This window comes from Lissotriton vulgaris, chromosome 6 (genome assembly GCF_964263255.1).
Source record: "Lissotriton vulgaris chromosome 6, aLisVul1.2, whole genome shotgun sequence".
NCBI lineage: Eukaryota > Metazoa > Chordata > Amphibia > Caudata > Salamandridae > Lissotriton > Lissotriton vulgaris.
The window spans coordinates 1,672,999,303-1,673,011,601 of NC_141694.1; the positions used below are offsets into that span (position 1 = coordinate 1,672,999,303).

Here is a 12,299-nt window from a genome sequence, read left to right on the forward strand (position 1 = left end):
ATGCTTTTTGACGATGCTTTTCAGTATCGGGAAAAAATATGTTTAGCTGACACTTAGCAGCATCTGTCTACAAAAAGCATTTGCAATGATATAGGTCTTGCATTTGCGAGAGTTTAAGATGGAGGCATTGTAAATTACAATACCTTTTATTTTTCTGTTTTGATAATTAAATAAAAGGCATGGTCATTTACAAAAGCTAAAACTCTTGTGAATGAGAGACCTATATTGTTTCAAAGAAGCAGACGCCATTGTCCCGGGCTGCTTGGAAAGTGAACGCACGTATGACCTGCTGAATGTTACAGGAAACCATGTTGTGCCTGCAGTAGGAGAAATTTGTTAAAGAAAATAGTGCTTATAGACTAAATAAGACATACCGTGTAACAACAAAAGGAACAAGGCGAGTCCTCATGGGAGGTTATTAATGAAGACAAAGCGGTACTAAAGAGGGACTAACAAGCCTATTAATGAATCAGAAGCCAGCATTTACAAAGGACAATGACACAAGCTAATGACAAATATGGCGGAGAGTGGGTGGTGCTTCAAGTCCATACTTGAATACAGCATGCCTCGCAGCGCATGCGCTGCCCAGGCTCGACCTAAAAATGAATAAATAAAAAATAAACCCACTTGACCATGATGCATATATGTCAACATGCATGGTGTCAGATGCTATGTTGGCTCCATCATGATGGTGGATGCCGTGCGTCACTGCACATGCCCATGCAAACCTCATGATGCAACACCCATTTTGTTTTTTTTATTTTCTACTCCAAGATGGCAGACAAGTTTCTGGCCCTCAGTTGCGCCCTTAGGGCAGCAGAGGGGTTTGTGGAAGGACACTTCCAGATCCTTGTTTTTTGTTTTAATAAGTTCAAGGAAGTTTTCCATTTGCAAAAGTTGTTAGCTGGTCGTACAGTGTGCGTCATCCACGTTAGATACTCTAGCTTCGACGTGGTCTATTATATTCTCGCGTTTGTCTACACTTGCTTTCATGCTGCCCAGATGGCTGGCCATGAGATCTAGCTTCGCATCTACTGCTCGTAGGCTAGATGTGCCGTCCACAATGATTTTGTTAAGGTCTTCGTCGTGCTCAGTGGCCCCCTGGATGTATCAGAGTGTACCTCCTGCAAGGGATCCCGATTTACCTGTCGAGTGTGTTGTTTGCCTTCAAATGAAAGCTGCGATTGGCCTGTGTCTTGCTTACCCATTACGATGTCGGGCAGGGCGCAGGTTTCTGGTCAGTATAAACAGTATAGGCAGTTTTGGCTGGTCTGAGAGCTTCAGTGCAAGCAATCCAGTCGAGCCTAGGGGGCGTTGGGGGTCTTTAGCGGTGGTCTCTTTCACCTGGATCCCATCATATTAGGCACGAGCAGACTTGTGAGGACGGGGCACTGCAGAGGTCCAACCCTGTGGGGTCCAGCAGGTTCACGGGCCACCAACAGGGCGCAGGGCCACCCCCGACAGTTCAAGGGCAACACCTTGACACACCAGCGCCCAGGTCAGTGGGCACCGCCTCTCAAGTGGCTCTCCCCACGAGTAGGTCTAGAGGGAGACCAGATCAATGCGATGGGTCAGGCCCATTAACTAAGAGTAGGTCTAGAGTTGCAGTTCATGGAAATGGCCCGCCACACCCCAGGTCACTGCACAAACAGGCCTCACAGCACCGCACAGAGTGCCAGGATGAGCCAGAAAGTGGGCACAGTTAGTGGCGGGACCAGGATCAGTAGCCAGCAGCTAGGGCAGGCAGCGGTGTAAGGAAGTCCACTTTTGGTGGCAAGAGGAACCTGCTTCAAAGTCAAGGCGCATCACTTTGTAATCACAGAAGCTAGGGTGGGGCCTACCTCCAGCAATAATGATCAGGGTATAGGTGGCAAGTAATTCAGGCAGCTCAGTTTAAATCAGTGACCCTTTATAGCAGAGCTGGCAGCATTTTCGCGGCAGCGCCACCGCAGACTGCACCTCAGCAATGGCTGCAAGCGGGCACGGGCTGCAATGCTGGCGATTTCAGGCCCCTCAAGCGCAAAGCCAGCAATTCAGCTCTCACCTCCACTGACAGTAATGAGGGCAATAACTCACCGCTGCAACACAAGGCTCAGCCCCTTCAAGCAGTCCTCTCTGCTGCACAGCTCAGTGGGTGTCAGAAGGGACCGGTGTGGCCTCTCCCTCAACAACACTGCAAGTAGGCCTCACGATCTCGACCCCTCGGTTCGACCATCCTCACAGGTCGGCGCACGCCAGAGGCAATCACCAGCAGGATCTTTCGCTCACAGTTTCTCTGGTCAGCAAGAGCAGGCCCTAGCCAAGGGGAACCATGCAGCACCGTTGCAGGAACGAACAGACCATGCAGACTCAGTAGGTAAGCCGCTCCCTGGGCAGCAAAGGCCACAGCAAGGCCAGCCACCCCACAGCTGCCCCGCTGGAGCCCACAAACAGCATGCAAGGGACCCCCACAACCTAAACCAACCAGATGGAAGGCAGAGTGAGTTGAATGAGCCCGTAGGTAATGGCTAGTTGCCTGATATTTATTTTGGCTGGTCGAGCCTCTTTACAAAGCTGCCATCTTGCTACCTGGCTAGGGTCAGCCCCTTTCCTTCACAGCATTTTCACTACACTATCTGTTTGAAATCCATCTCCATCTATTGAGCAATTCACAAAAAATGTTTTTCAGTACTCCAGACAAACTGTTAAATCTGTAGGAACTCAAACTACCAGACCTTAAACTATCAATCTCAAGCTGCCTCTGGTGAGCAGCACTTGCTTCTCCAAAGCTACAATTTTACATAAATCCTAAACTAGAGCTTAATTTGAATCTAAAACTTTTTTTATATCTCGTTATCTTGGCTTCCACTGCTCCAGATCTAAACCCCACTCATCAAGTAAATCATTGCACATTCCTCACATATTCACTAGCTACACAATTTATCTGTAATTTACAAACATGTTTAATCCCAAATTGGATTACCAATTTGGTCACTAAAGTACTGGATTAGCCACAAGAACTGCTTAGATACCTCCTTATCTACTATCAAACTGCAATGAGTCGTTTTTGAATTATTACAAAACATGGTTATTACAATAGATACTCCCTCGGCATGCCACAACTCCTGTGCTTGCACACAGGCATAAGCAGCTCACCAGCTGAACACATTTTCTGATTCAACAATATGTGTCATATTAATATTAACAGTGGCTATTTATTAATTGACTAAAGATACTTGAAATGCAGGTGTTATTATCCAGCTCAATATGTACTTAAATATCAACTTCAAGAGTTTGAAAGTAGACTTTGCCCTTCTGGGATGTGAAAGTGTCGCCTGCATGTCTGCACGCCGGCTCTGCAGGTGAGCAACACTGCCAGAAAATCAAATACAAAACTCAAAGCACAAGCATATAGCTCACAACCTCACTGATGACCTAACTCCCTCCGATCCACACACACACACACCTTAAATATCTTAGCAATATCAAAGCAGCTAGCTGGGCATATGTGGTTGGCCAATTCATTTGTATGGTGTGGTCCGGTCCATTTTGATATTGCATTGGGTATGGCATCGAACCAATCCCTGTTGTGGATCCCTGGCCTTCTTATATATTGGTATTACCAAACAGTCTATTTTGTTCTTTACTGCTTAAATAGTTATCGGGTGTGTGGTTAGAATAATCCACTGCTACCACATGTATAGCTGGGCAGAACTGAATGGTTTTCTACAAAATGATTATCTTATGCACAAAGTGCTTTCAAAAGCACTTAAACTTAAGATAAACCCATAAAGAAGGGGTGATTTATTTATATCACATAATCTCAAACATGTCTCAGGTAGACTGTATCTCTAGGTAGTGTGGGGTCTCCAAGAGAACTAACCTTTAAGACACATTAAACAAAAAGCCCACCATAATACATTATACAGAAAAGCTCATGTACATCCAACAAAGTTCAGAGTTGCCAAATAGCCACCTCTCAAGACTTAGTTCTGTTGCATCATGAAGGAAGCAATACCAGGCATCCTTTAACAACCAGGCAAAAAGCATATTACCAACCTAAAAGTTATACAAGGAATATGTAGAGCCCTTCATCTTCATTATTTTGACACTACTATAATTTGCCCGTAGATCACTAGAGGTGTATGATAACACAACTCACTGAAAGAATGTCCCCATTACATATTAAACCAATGATCAGCTTCCAACTAAGTAAATCTCACTTCACAATCTTATAGATGAACACACCAAAGATAAGATTGCAGTGATGGAAATACCATACGGTAATACTGTAATAGATGGCACAAAGACAGTCAAAAGTGCTATGAGATCATACAATTGGTGGGATGTTCACTACACAAAATGCTAATAATCTGATTAACAGTAACCTCTGATAATGATAGGCTGGATCATTATAAAGCACTGCGACTTCACCTACCGCAGAGTGATGGCTCTGGCCACAGGATCATTGCTGTGAATGACTGAAAAGACTCTTTTTACAAATTCATCAACATTCAAGATCTTCTCCAGATGCTTCTCACTCTGCTGAGTGACTTTCAGCACACACAGTCGCAGGAAGTTGTTTCTAAGATAAAATGTGAAAAAATAGGTTACTCATGATGTGAACAAAATCATCTGGTGACTAGAGCTTAAAAACTGGTAACCTCTACTAGAATGTCAGATTCCTTCCAATATTAGTCAAAACAACAATGGTACGGCATATTGTGAGTAAACAAGGAGATACAATTAAAAAAAGTGACTTGTATAAAGCTACAACCTCAACAATAGCCATTTAAAGTGTCCGCTGGTACTAAAAATAGATTAATCAATAAAACACAAATACATTGTAATCCTCTACATTACATACATAGACTTTCCGAAGCACCATCACCTTAAAGAAGAAACACTATCAGACAGAAAAACGTACCCAACTCTAAAAACGTCAGCCAGCTTCAGGAACGCAGAGTTGATAAGGATAGGGAATGGATACTTCTGAAAGAGTCGAGGAAAGCGAACAACAGCTTCACACTGTTCCCCAAGCTTGCCAGACCTCAATCCTATAGGAAAGAAAGACTGCCAATGAAAAATTGGTTCATATTTGATCAAGGTCTATAACTCAAACTATGCAACACTCAACTTTGTGCTGGAGATATTTTTGTATAACTAATTCATCATCAGCACAGAAAAACTTTACAAATAGTACAAAAAAAGGTAAAAGTATTTGAAAAACTATATTGAAGAGCTATTCTTACCATGATTCTATATTTTATAAGCATTTCTACTATGGGAAATATAACAGGAAAGAAAGGGAAAAGGGTAGCCCAAGTGCTCTCTTTATGATAAGTATGTTGTGAACAACTCTATACATATTCATCATTTGACCTAAAAATAATTAACTTGCATTTATGTGGAGGGCGAACAAGATCAGTTCAGATGATGGATCGGATTAAAAGTTGTCACATCTATTACATTAATCTTAATCAGTGGAATTTAGGCATCCACAAAACATAACGGTGGGGATTAGCGTTCCAAGCCTACTACCATCACTGACCGACTTGCTGACTGAGTATTTGTAAAGAGCACTATTGCCGAGGCGACTTGGCGCGGAGGTAAGGGCAGTCCATAGAGCTACCGGATCTAGAGCTTAGAGAAGAGCCAGGTTTTGATAATTTTTCTGAAGAGAGTCCTACTGGTCTCTAGTCTCATGTGAATGGGGAGGCAGTTCCATAGTTAGGCCGCTTGGTAGGAGAACCCCTCTGAACTGAGAGAAGGGCTTCAATCTTTGACCTGAATAGTCAAGTCTAAATAGAAAGCAACTTGTATATTTAACTCAAGTGCAAATAATACATATGGCTTTAGGAAAACAGAGGTAAGTTACAGAACAGATACTGCAACATCAAAATTGGCTGAGATAACACATACAGAAAAGGCCTCACACTCCATCATGTCAGGTCCCATTTCCACCAATCGAGAGCTGATGGCTGAAAAAAGCAAGTGCAAAAGGTTGGAGCGCCTATGGAGGGTAAATTATTGTGAATCAGCAAAAACCTGCTACAAAAAAGCCCTACGTGGTCTTCATCAATCTATAAAAAAAGCCAAAAAATTATTCATTGTGACCTCCTTTCAGCAAGCGGAGCAATCAAGCAAAGAAGTTTTTAAGATTGTTCAATCCTTTTTTAAACCTAGGGCTATTGAGACTGAAGTTACTCCGTCGGAGAGACTTTGTGAAGACATCTCGGACTTCTTTGACGAAAAAATTATAAAAGTCTATGATACCTTCACTAGTCCCGAGCCCACAGTTATGGCGGACATGGCAAAAAATGAGCTGCCCTCCCTTTCCTTAGCTCAATTCCATCCTATCTCGCTCCCCGAGGCACAGAAGGAAATACAAAAACGCAAATCAGGGGCCCCTGATGACCCCTGCCCACCCAAGCTATGGAAAATGATGTCGGACGCAATTGTATTACCACTTATACATATATGGAATACGTCCATTGAAACAGGTACTGGAAACATGCCACACTTCTCCCTCTGAAAAAGAAGCCCAATGGTGCCCCCGATGACCTAAGAAATCTCCGCCCAATCTCCCTACTAGCAGCCCCAGGCAAAATGCTTGAAAAGCTAATACAACGACAACTGAACAGCTTTATTGAAGAAAAAGGGATTCTGCATGAAACACAGTCAGGTTTTAGATCAGGTTTCAGCACCGAGACCGCCCTTATCGAGGTGGCCGAGTCGATTAGGTGGTCCTTAGATTCAGGAGCATCAGCTATGCTGGTGCTCCTGGGTCTATCAGCCGCATTTGATACGGTGGATCATGGCAGAATGCTGCTACGGTTGAAGGACATAGGTCTGGAAGATAAGGGACTGAGCTGGCTCCACTCCTATCTCACAGATCGTTCCCAGAAAGTGGAATTGGGCACCTTCTCCTCCAAGCCAAAACGCCTCTGGTGTGGCGTTCCTCATGGGTCGGCACTCAGCCCTCTACTTTTTAATGTTTATTTGGCCCCACTTTTTACCTTGATTGCCAAATGGGAGGTCAAGGCGATTTCGTATGCAGATGATACGCAATTAGTCTTCCCCTATTCGGAGGTGTCGGAGGCAGCTTTTAGCAAAATAAGGGGCTGCCTTCGAGATATGGTCAGCTGGATGAATGCAAATAAATTAAAACTGAATGCAAGCAAAACTGAGGTGATATTCTTTGGTAAAAACACTCATCCCCCTTCGGACCTGTGGTGGCCTCCTGAAATGGGTCCACCACCATCCCCCGGAACCAATGCGAAGAATTTGGGAGTAAGATGGGACAAGAGTCTCTCTTTTTCCTCTCATATACAGCAGGTCACTACTGGGTGTCTTCACAAACTCAGGAACCTCCGTAAGTTCCTTTCTTTTCTACCAGAAGAGTGTCGCAAAATGGTAGTCCATGCGACAGTTATATCCAGATTGGACTATGCGAACGGCCTCTATCTTGGCTTGCCTAAATATCTGGTGCAACGCCTGCAGATCGTGCAGAATGCGGCTGCGAGACTGATAAAGCACATACCTTTCAGACAGCATGTCTCTCCGCATCTGCGCGAACTGCATTGGCTCCCAGTGGCAAGCAGAATAAAATTCAAAGCTCTTACCTTGGCGTTTAGAGCGTTAAGAGGGACCTGCCCTAATTACTTAAAACTCAGACTCCCCCGTTACCATCAGGAGAGGCACCTGCGATCTAATTCCCTGCTTCAGCTACTTGTCCCACGAGCTAGAAAAGCCAGACTTGGGGGCAGGTCCTTTTCTGCTGGCACGGTGAAACTCTGGAACGCCTTGCCTTCCGCCATCCAATCTGCCACAACAGAATCTAGCTTTAAGAAGCTACTAAAGACCTGGCTCTTTATGCAGAAATCCTAAGCAATCTCTTTGCCTCCTGCTCTGCTTAACTGCTCACTTAGCGCCAGGACACCTCCTCGTGAGGTAGCAGTTCGCGCTATACAAATATCAGTATTATTATTATTATTATTATCCCACGTTCCCTCAACAAAGACAGAACTTTTCTCAACAACACATTGTGTTCGTCCAGGCTATCTGCAAAAATCTGAATATCATCCAGATAAGCCTGGACCCCCTTCAAATATTTAAAAATAGTATCCATCAGCCTCTGGAACACACTGGCCGCAGATGCCAAACCGAAGGGGAGTCTTAAAAATTTGAACGCCCCAAACGGAGTGACAAAAGCGGTCAATTCCTGAGATTCTTTGTTCAACGGAACCTCAAGGTATGCAGATTTCAGGTCTATCAAAGGGAACCATTTTGCTCCCCCCAAATTTGCCAATAACTCCTGAATCTTAGGAAGGGGATGACAATCCACCTTGATGTTCTTGTTTAAACCCCTGAGGTCTGCACACAACCTAATCTCGTTATTTTTTTTTTCACGCGGCGACAATCGGGGCGACCCATTGAGATGATTCTGTAGTTTGAATAATCTTTTGTTCACACAAATCATCTACATTTTCTTCAATTCAGACCTTACACTTAAAGGCACGTTACGAACCTTGTGAGCTATAGGTGAAGCATTTGGAAGAAGTCTGATTTTATGTTCCACTCCTTTCACTAGACCCACCTTGTTGCTAAAGACCTCCGTAAATTCTTTTACTAGATCCCCACGATCCAACATCATTTCTTCAACATTACAAATAGGTACCTCTCTAACCCCAATTGGATTTTTATCTCCTGGGACCAAATACAACCCCATTCTGGCGAGGTCCTTCCACCCCACAATATTTTTACCCTTTATCGCCACATATATTTTCGTACATATGGACCTTTCCAAAATTTCCACAGGACCCACAAAGAATCCCAACATATCAATATCCTTTCCCCCAAAGGCTTTAGGGTTCACATCAGTTTCAGAAAGCTTCACTTCTTTCCCCCACTTCTCAAAGAATGTAGAATCCCGAAGAATCGTGATGGGCAATCCCGAATCTGCCATCACTTGTAGTTCAACTCCATCAATAATTGCTGAACATAAAGGACCTTTAATTTCTTCTTCTTCCATGTCCAAAGATAAAAGCAGATTGTCCATGGACTCAGAACAATCTCCCCAATACACATTATTAATTGTAACACTTTTTTTCTGAAATCTACATACTTTTTGAAAATGTCCCACTCTTTTACAAACGGAACAATGTTTTCCCAAAGCTGGACAGCCTTTAAAATTACCTATATGGAATTTTGATCCGCATCTAAAACAAAAATGTTGGCCTTTACTTTTTGATTTGTCTCTGTTACCCACAGCATACAAACCATCATCCTCACCCCCCTCTGACACTAAATTAACCTTGGAATTTACATCAGAGGACATTGCTTTAGTGGATAACACAGATCTTTCTATGCTTAACGCAAGGTCAATTACCTCCGATAAAGAGGGATTTTTACAGCTAAGAAGTCTTTCTTTAATTTTAGTGGAAGCACAGTTAAACACCAACTGGTCCCTAATGTAATTCTCTAAAAGAGGACCAAAGTCGCAGGAAATAGCCAAAACTCTTAAAGCAGCCACGTATTCCTCTATTTTCTCATCCTCCTTTTGTAAAAATTATGCCTTTCAAGCATAATATTCGGAGACTCATCAAATTGTTTTTTTAATCTAGCTAAAGCTTCTAGATACACATTGCACTGTCTGTCCCCAGATTGACCTACAGGAGGAGGAATAGGAGTAAGACTATTAAAAATACGTTGTGCTGCGAGACCTAAACTGCCAAATAATAACGCAAATTTGCGAGGTGGAGAATAATCAATGGCATCAATGGCTACTAAATGATTCTGAAATAAACCTAACCATTCGGACCATAAAAGGTTTGGTTTACCAGGCCTATCACAATACAGAAACTGGATATAAATGATACATGCGACTCAATGTCTTGTACATAATCATGCTAGAAATTTGCATAATCTATGTCACTTGCGCCGTTTAAACACCACCAGCTCACCATTTTTTGTCACACGCGCCGGCAGCACCTTAGTTATTATCACTGTTTCCCACTCCTCTCTGACGTTCTAAGATGGCCGCCACCGTAGAAGGCTACACGAGCACAACAATTTGCCGTTCCAAGATGGCCACCGCCCCTGGACCTCGAGGCTGTTAGTCCCTTGCCTCTTTCCATCACCCACCATTTTTGGCTCTAAAGTCATAAAGTAACTTGGAGACTCTGCTTCACCTCACACGCTATCCAGCGCCAGCAGGAGCCCCTGTGCCCTGACTTTCCACCGTTATTCAAGTAAGTAACCAAAACTCTGGCAGACCGTGTTCGCGACCAGCCCTTTTTGGTTAAAATTCGAGACTTAATCTGATAATTGATTGCTTTGTATTTTAGGAGGTGCAACCTGGCACCTAGCGGAATTGTTACTTAACTAAAAGCCTCAGTGCGATCCGGCACTGACATATATTGATATCAGGAATTAAACCATACAAGGAAGGCCCATAGCCTATTGACGGTAAATAACTTTTAACTGCGCCGTTTTGAGCACCCCCCGTTTTTAAAATCACATCAGAATGCCGGTTTTAATATGGACTGTTTGTCACTGCAGATTTAGTGGCTGTCAGCCCCCGTTACTGATCTACTGGGTCGTATTACAAGCGTGTCATTACCGTTGAACTTTGTTCATCCTTAAAACGTAAGGAATGTTTTAACAACAATGTTTTACTTTGGGCAATCTGTACCGAACCGCTAAATATATAATGGTCAACACCAGCAACGTAATACTAATGCTTGCTTCGAGAAATTAAAGCCACAATTTAAATTCAACTGCACTATCGTTTTTTTTTCAAATTCACCGCACGTGCATCGCGTCGCCCGCCACCACCCCTTGTGATTCACATCCCGTGAACAACTATGATACGCCTTTATCCCAATGGTTCCTCCCCATTTTTGTAGTTTCATCCATCACCGTTTTTTCACCTTAAACCGCTGCGCCTTCAACCTTCACTGACATTGCCGTTTTAACACCTTAAACCACTGCGCCTTCAAACTTCACTGACATCTCGGGCACAAGCCGCATGAGTACTGTGCGACTAGACTCTAGTCCTGAAGCGGATGTCCTCTTCTTTGTGTCACACATCAATTCACCCTCACAGAAGTCACCAATCAGAGGCCTAGCAGTTTAGTTTTACTTATCTCTATTTTTTGTATTTTTTCCCCCTTTTATTCCCTTGTAAATGTCGATACAGTAATGCGATATAGGCAAAATATGTGAATAAGCTTAAGACAACAATGAACTATCCCTTGTCCTGAAGATGATGCTTTATATTGTTGTGAATAGCATCGAAACGTCGTCGACACTAAAAGCACCATATGCAATATGATTTTATAATATTGTAATGATCAATGGTGTGAAAATGGATATTTAAGCCTGTCATAGTGATTACAAACAAACAGACACATCTTATACCCTGCCTTTGGCCATTCTGTTTTTCGTTGGTTTGTCTTGTGTTCTGTGGGTCACGGCTGTGCCCACTTGTCATTTAATGTTTTGAATCACAATCAACTGACCTTATATAAAAATAAATTCTTGTCCGGCTGGACGAAAGACATACGATCTATTTAAGCGTATGATTATTGTGGTTGTCCATTTTTCCTTCCAAAATAGGGACCACTGTTCTCTAAAACACGGAGAATAATCAATGGCATCAATGGCTACTAAATGATTCTGAAATAAACCTAACCATTCTGACCATAAAAGGTTTGGTTTACCAGGCTTATCTAGAAATGGTGGAGGCTGTGTAATCTCCTTAATAGAAGACATGGTAGACTTATACAGACTCTTTCTACTAAGTTAACATAAAATAGGAAGTCCCAGCTGAATCCAAAAAAACAAAGAATACTTGAAATGATCATAGAGTCAAATAAATATCACCTTGAAAAGTGAATAAAGAACCAGAGTTACCTTCAGAGCTTGAAAACCAAAATCCCAAAAAAATAAATAAATAAAACTGCCCAAAAATTCCTTTTGAGAGAACGATTTTCGTGAGGTTCCGTGAAGTTATAACAGGCTCCGGTGCTAATCTCCTGACGAAGCGGCTCTAAAATCCACTAAAAGCTGTGAAAGTCACGTCTTAGCGTCGTACGTCACAACGCTTCCCAGAATTCAACAGACGTTCCCAGGATTCCTTGTATCAGCGTCATAGGAGTTGGAATCCATCAGCTTACACGATCTCGAAGCAGAGGAGCAGACCTACAGAGCGTGCCGGTAAGAAAACGTTGAGCACTCCTTTTAAATGAACACAAAGTCCAAATCCCAATGAAGAATTTCTTCACATGAAATTGCTTCGAAGAATTAAAGAGGAC

The 12,299-nt window shown here is 42.9% G+C and overlaps 1 protein-coding gene across 2 annotated transcripts in view; it reads right to left on the bottom strand.

Annotated features, from left to right (window-relative positions):
• INTS7 (integrator complex subunit 7) overlaps positions 1–12,299 on the bottom strand; it is a 363,775-nt gene that overhangs the window by 114,097 nt on the left and 237,379 nt on the right. For both annotated transcript variants that reach the window (XM_086927848.1, XM_086927847.1), the window contains exons 2-3: positions 4,907–5,036; positions 4,418–4,564 (exon numbers count right to left, since the gene is read on the bottom strand). Coding sequence is in view for 1 of the 2 variants with exons in the window: in XM_086927847.1 (XP_086783973.1) it covers positions 4,418–4,564; positions 4,907–5,036 (277 nt within the window). In the remaining variant the exon portion in view is untranslated. The remainder of the gene's footprint in view (positions 1–4,417; positions 4,565–4,906; positions 5,037–12,299) is intronic.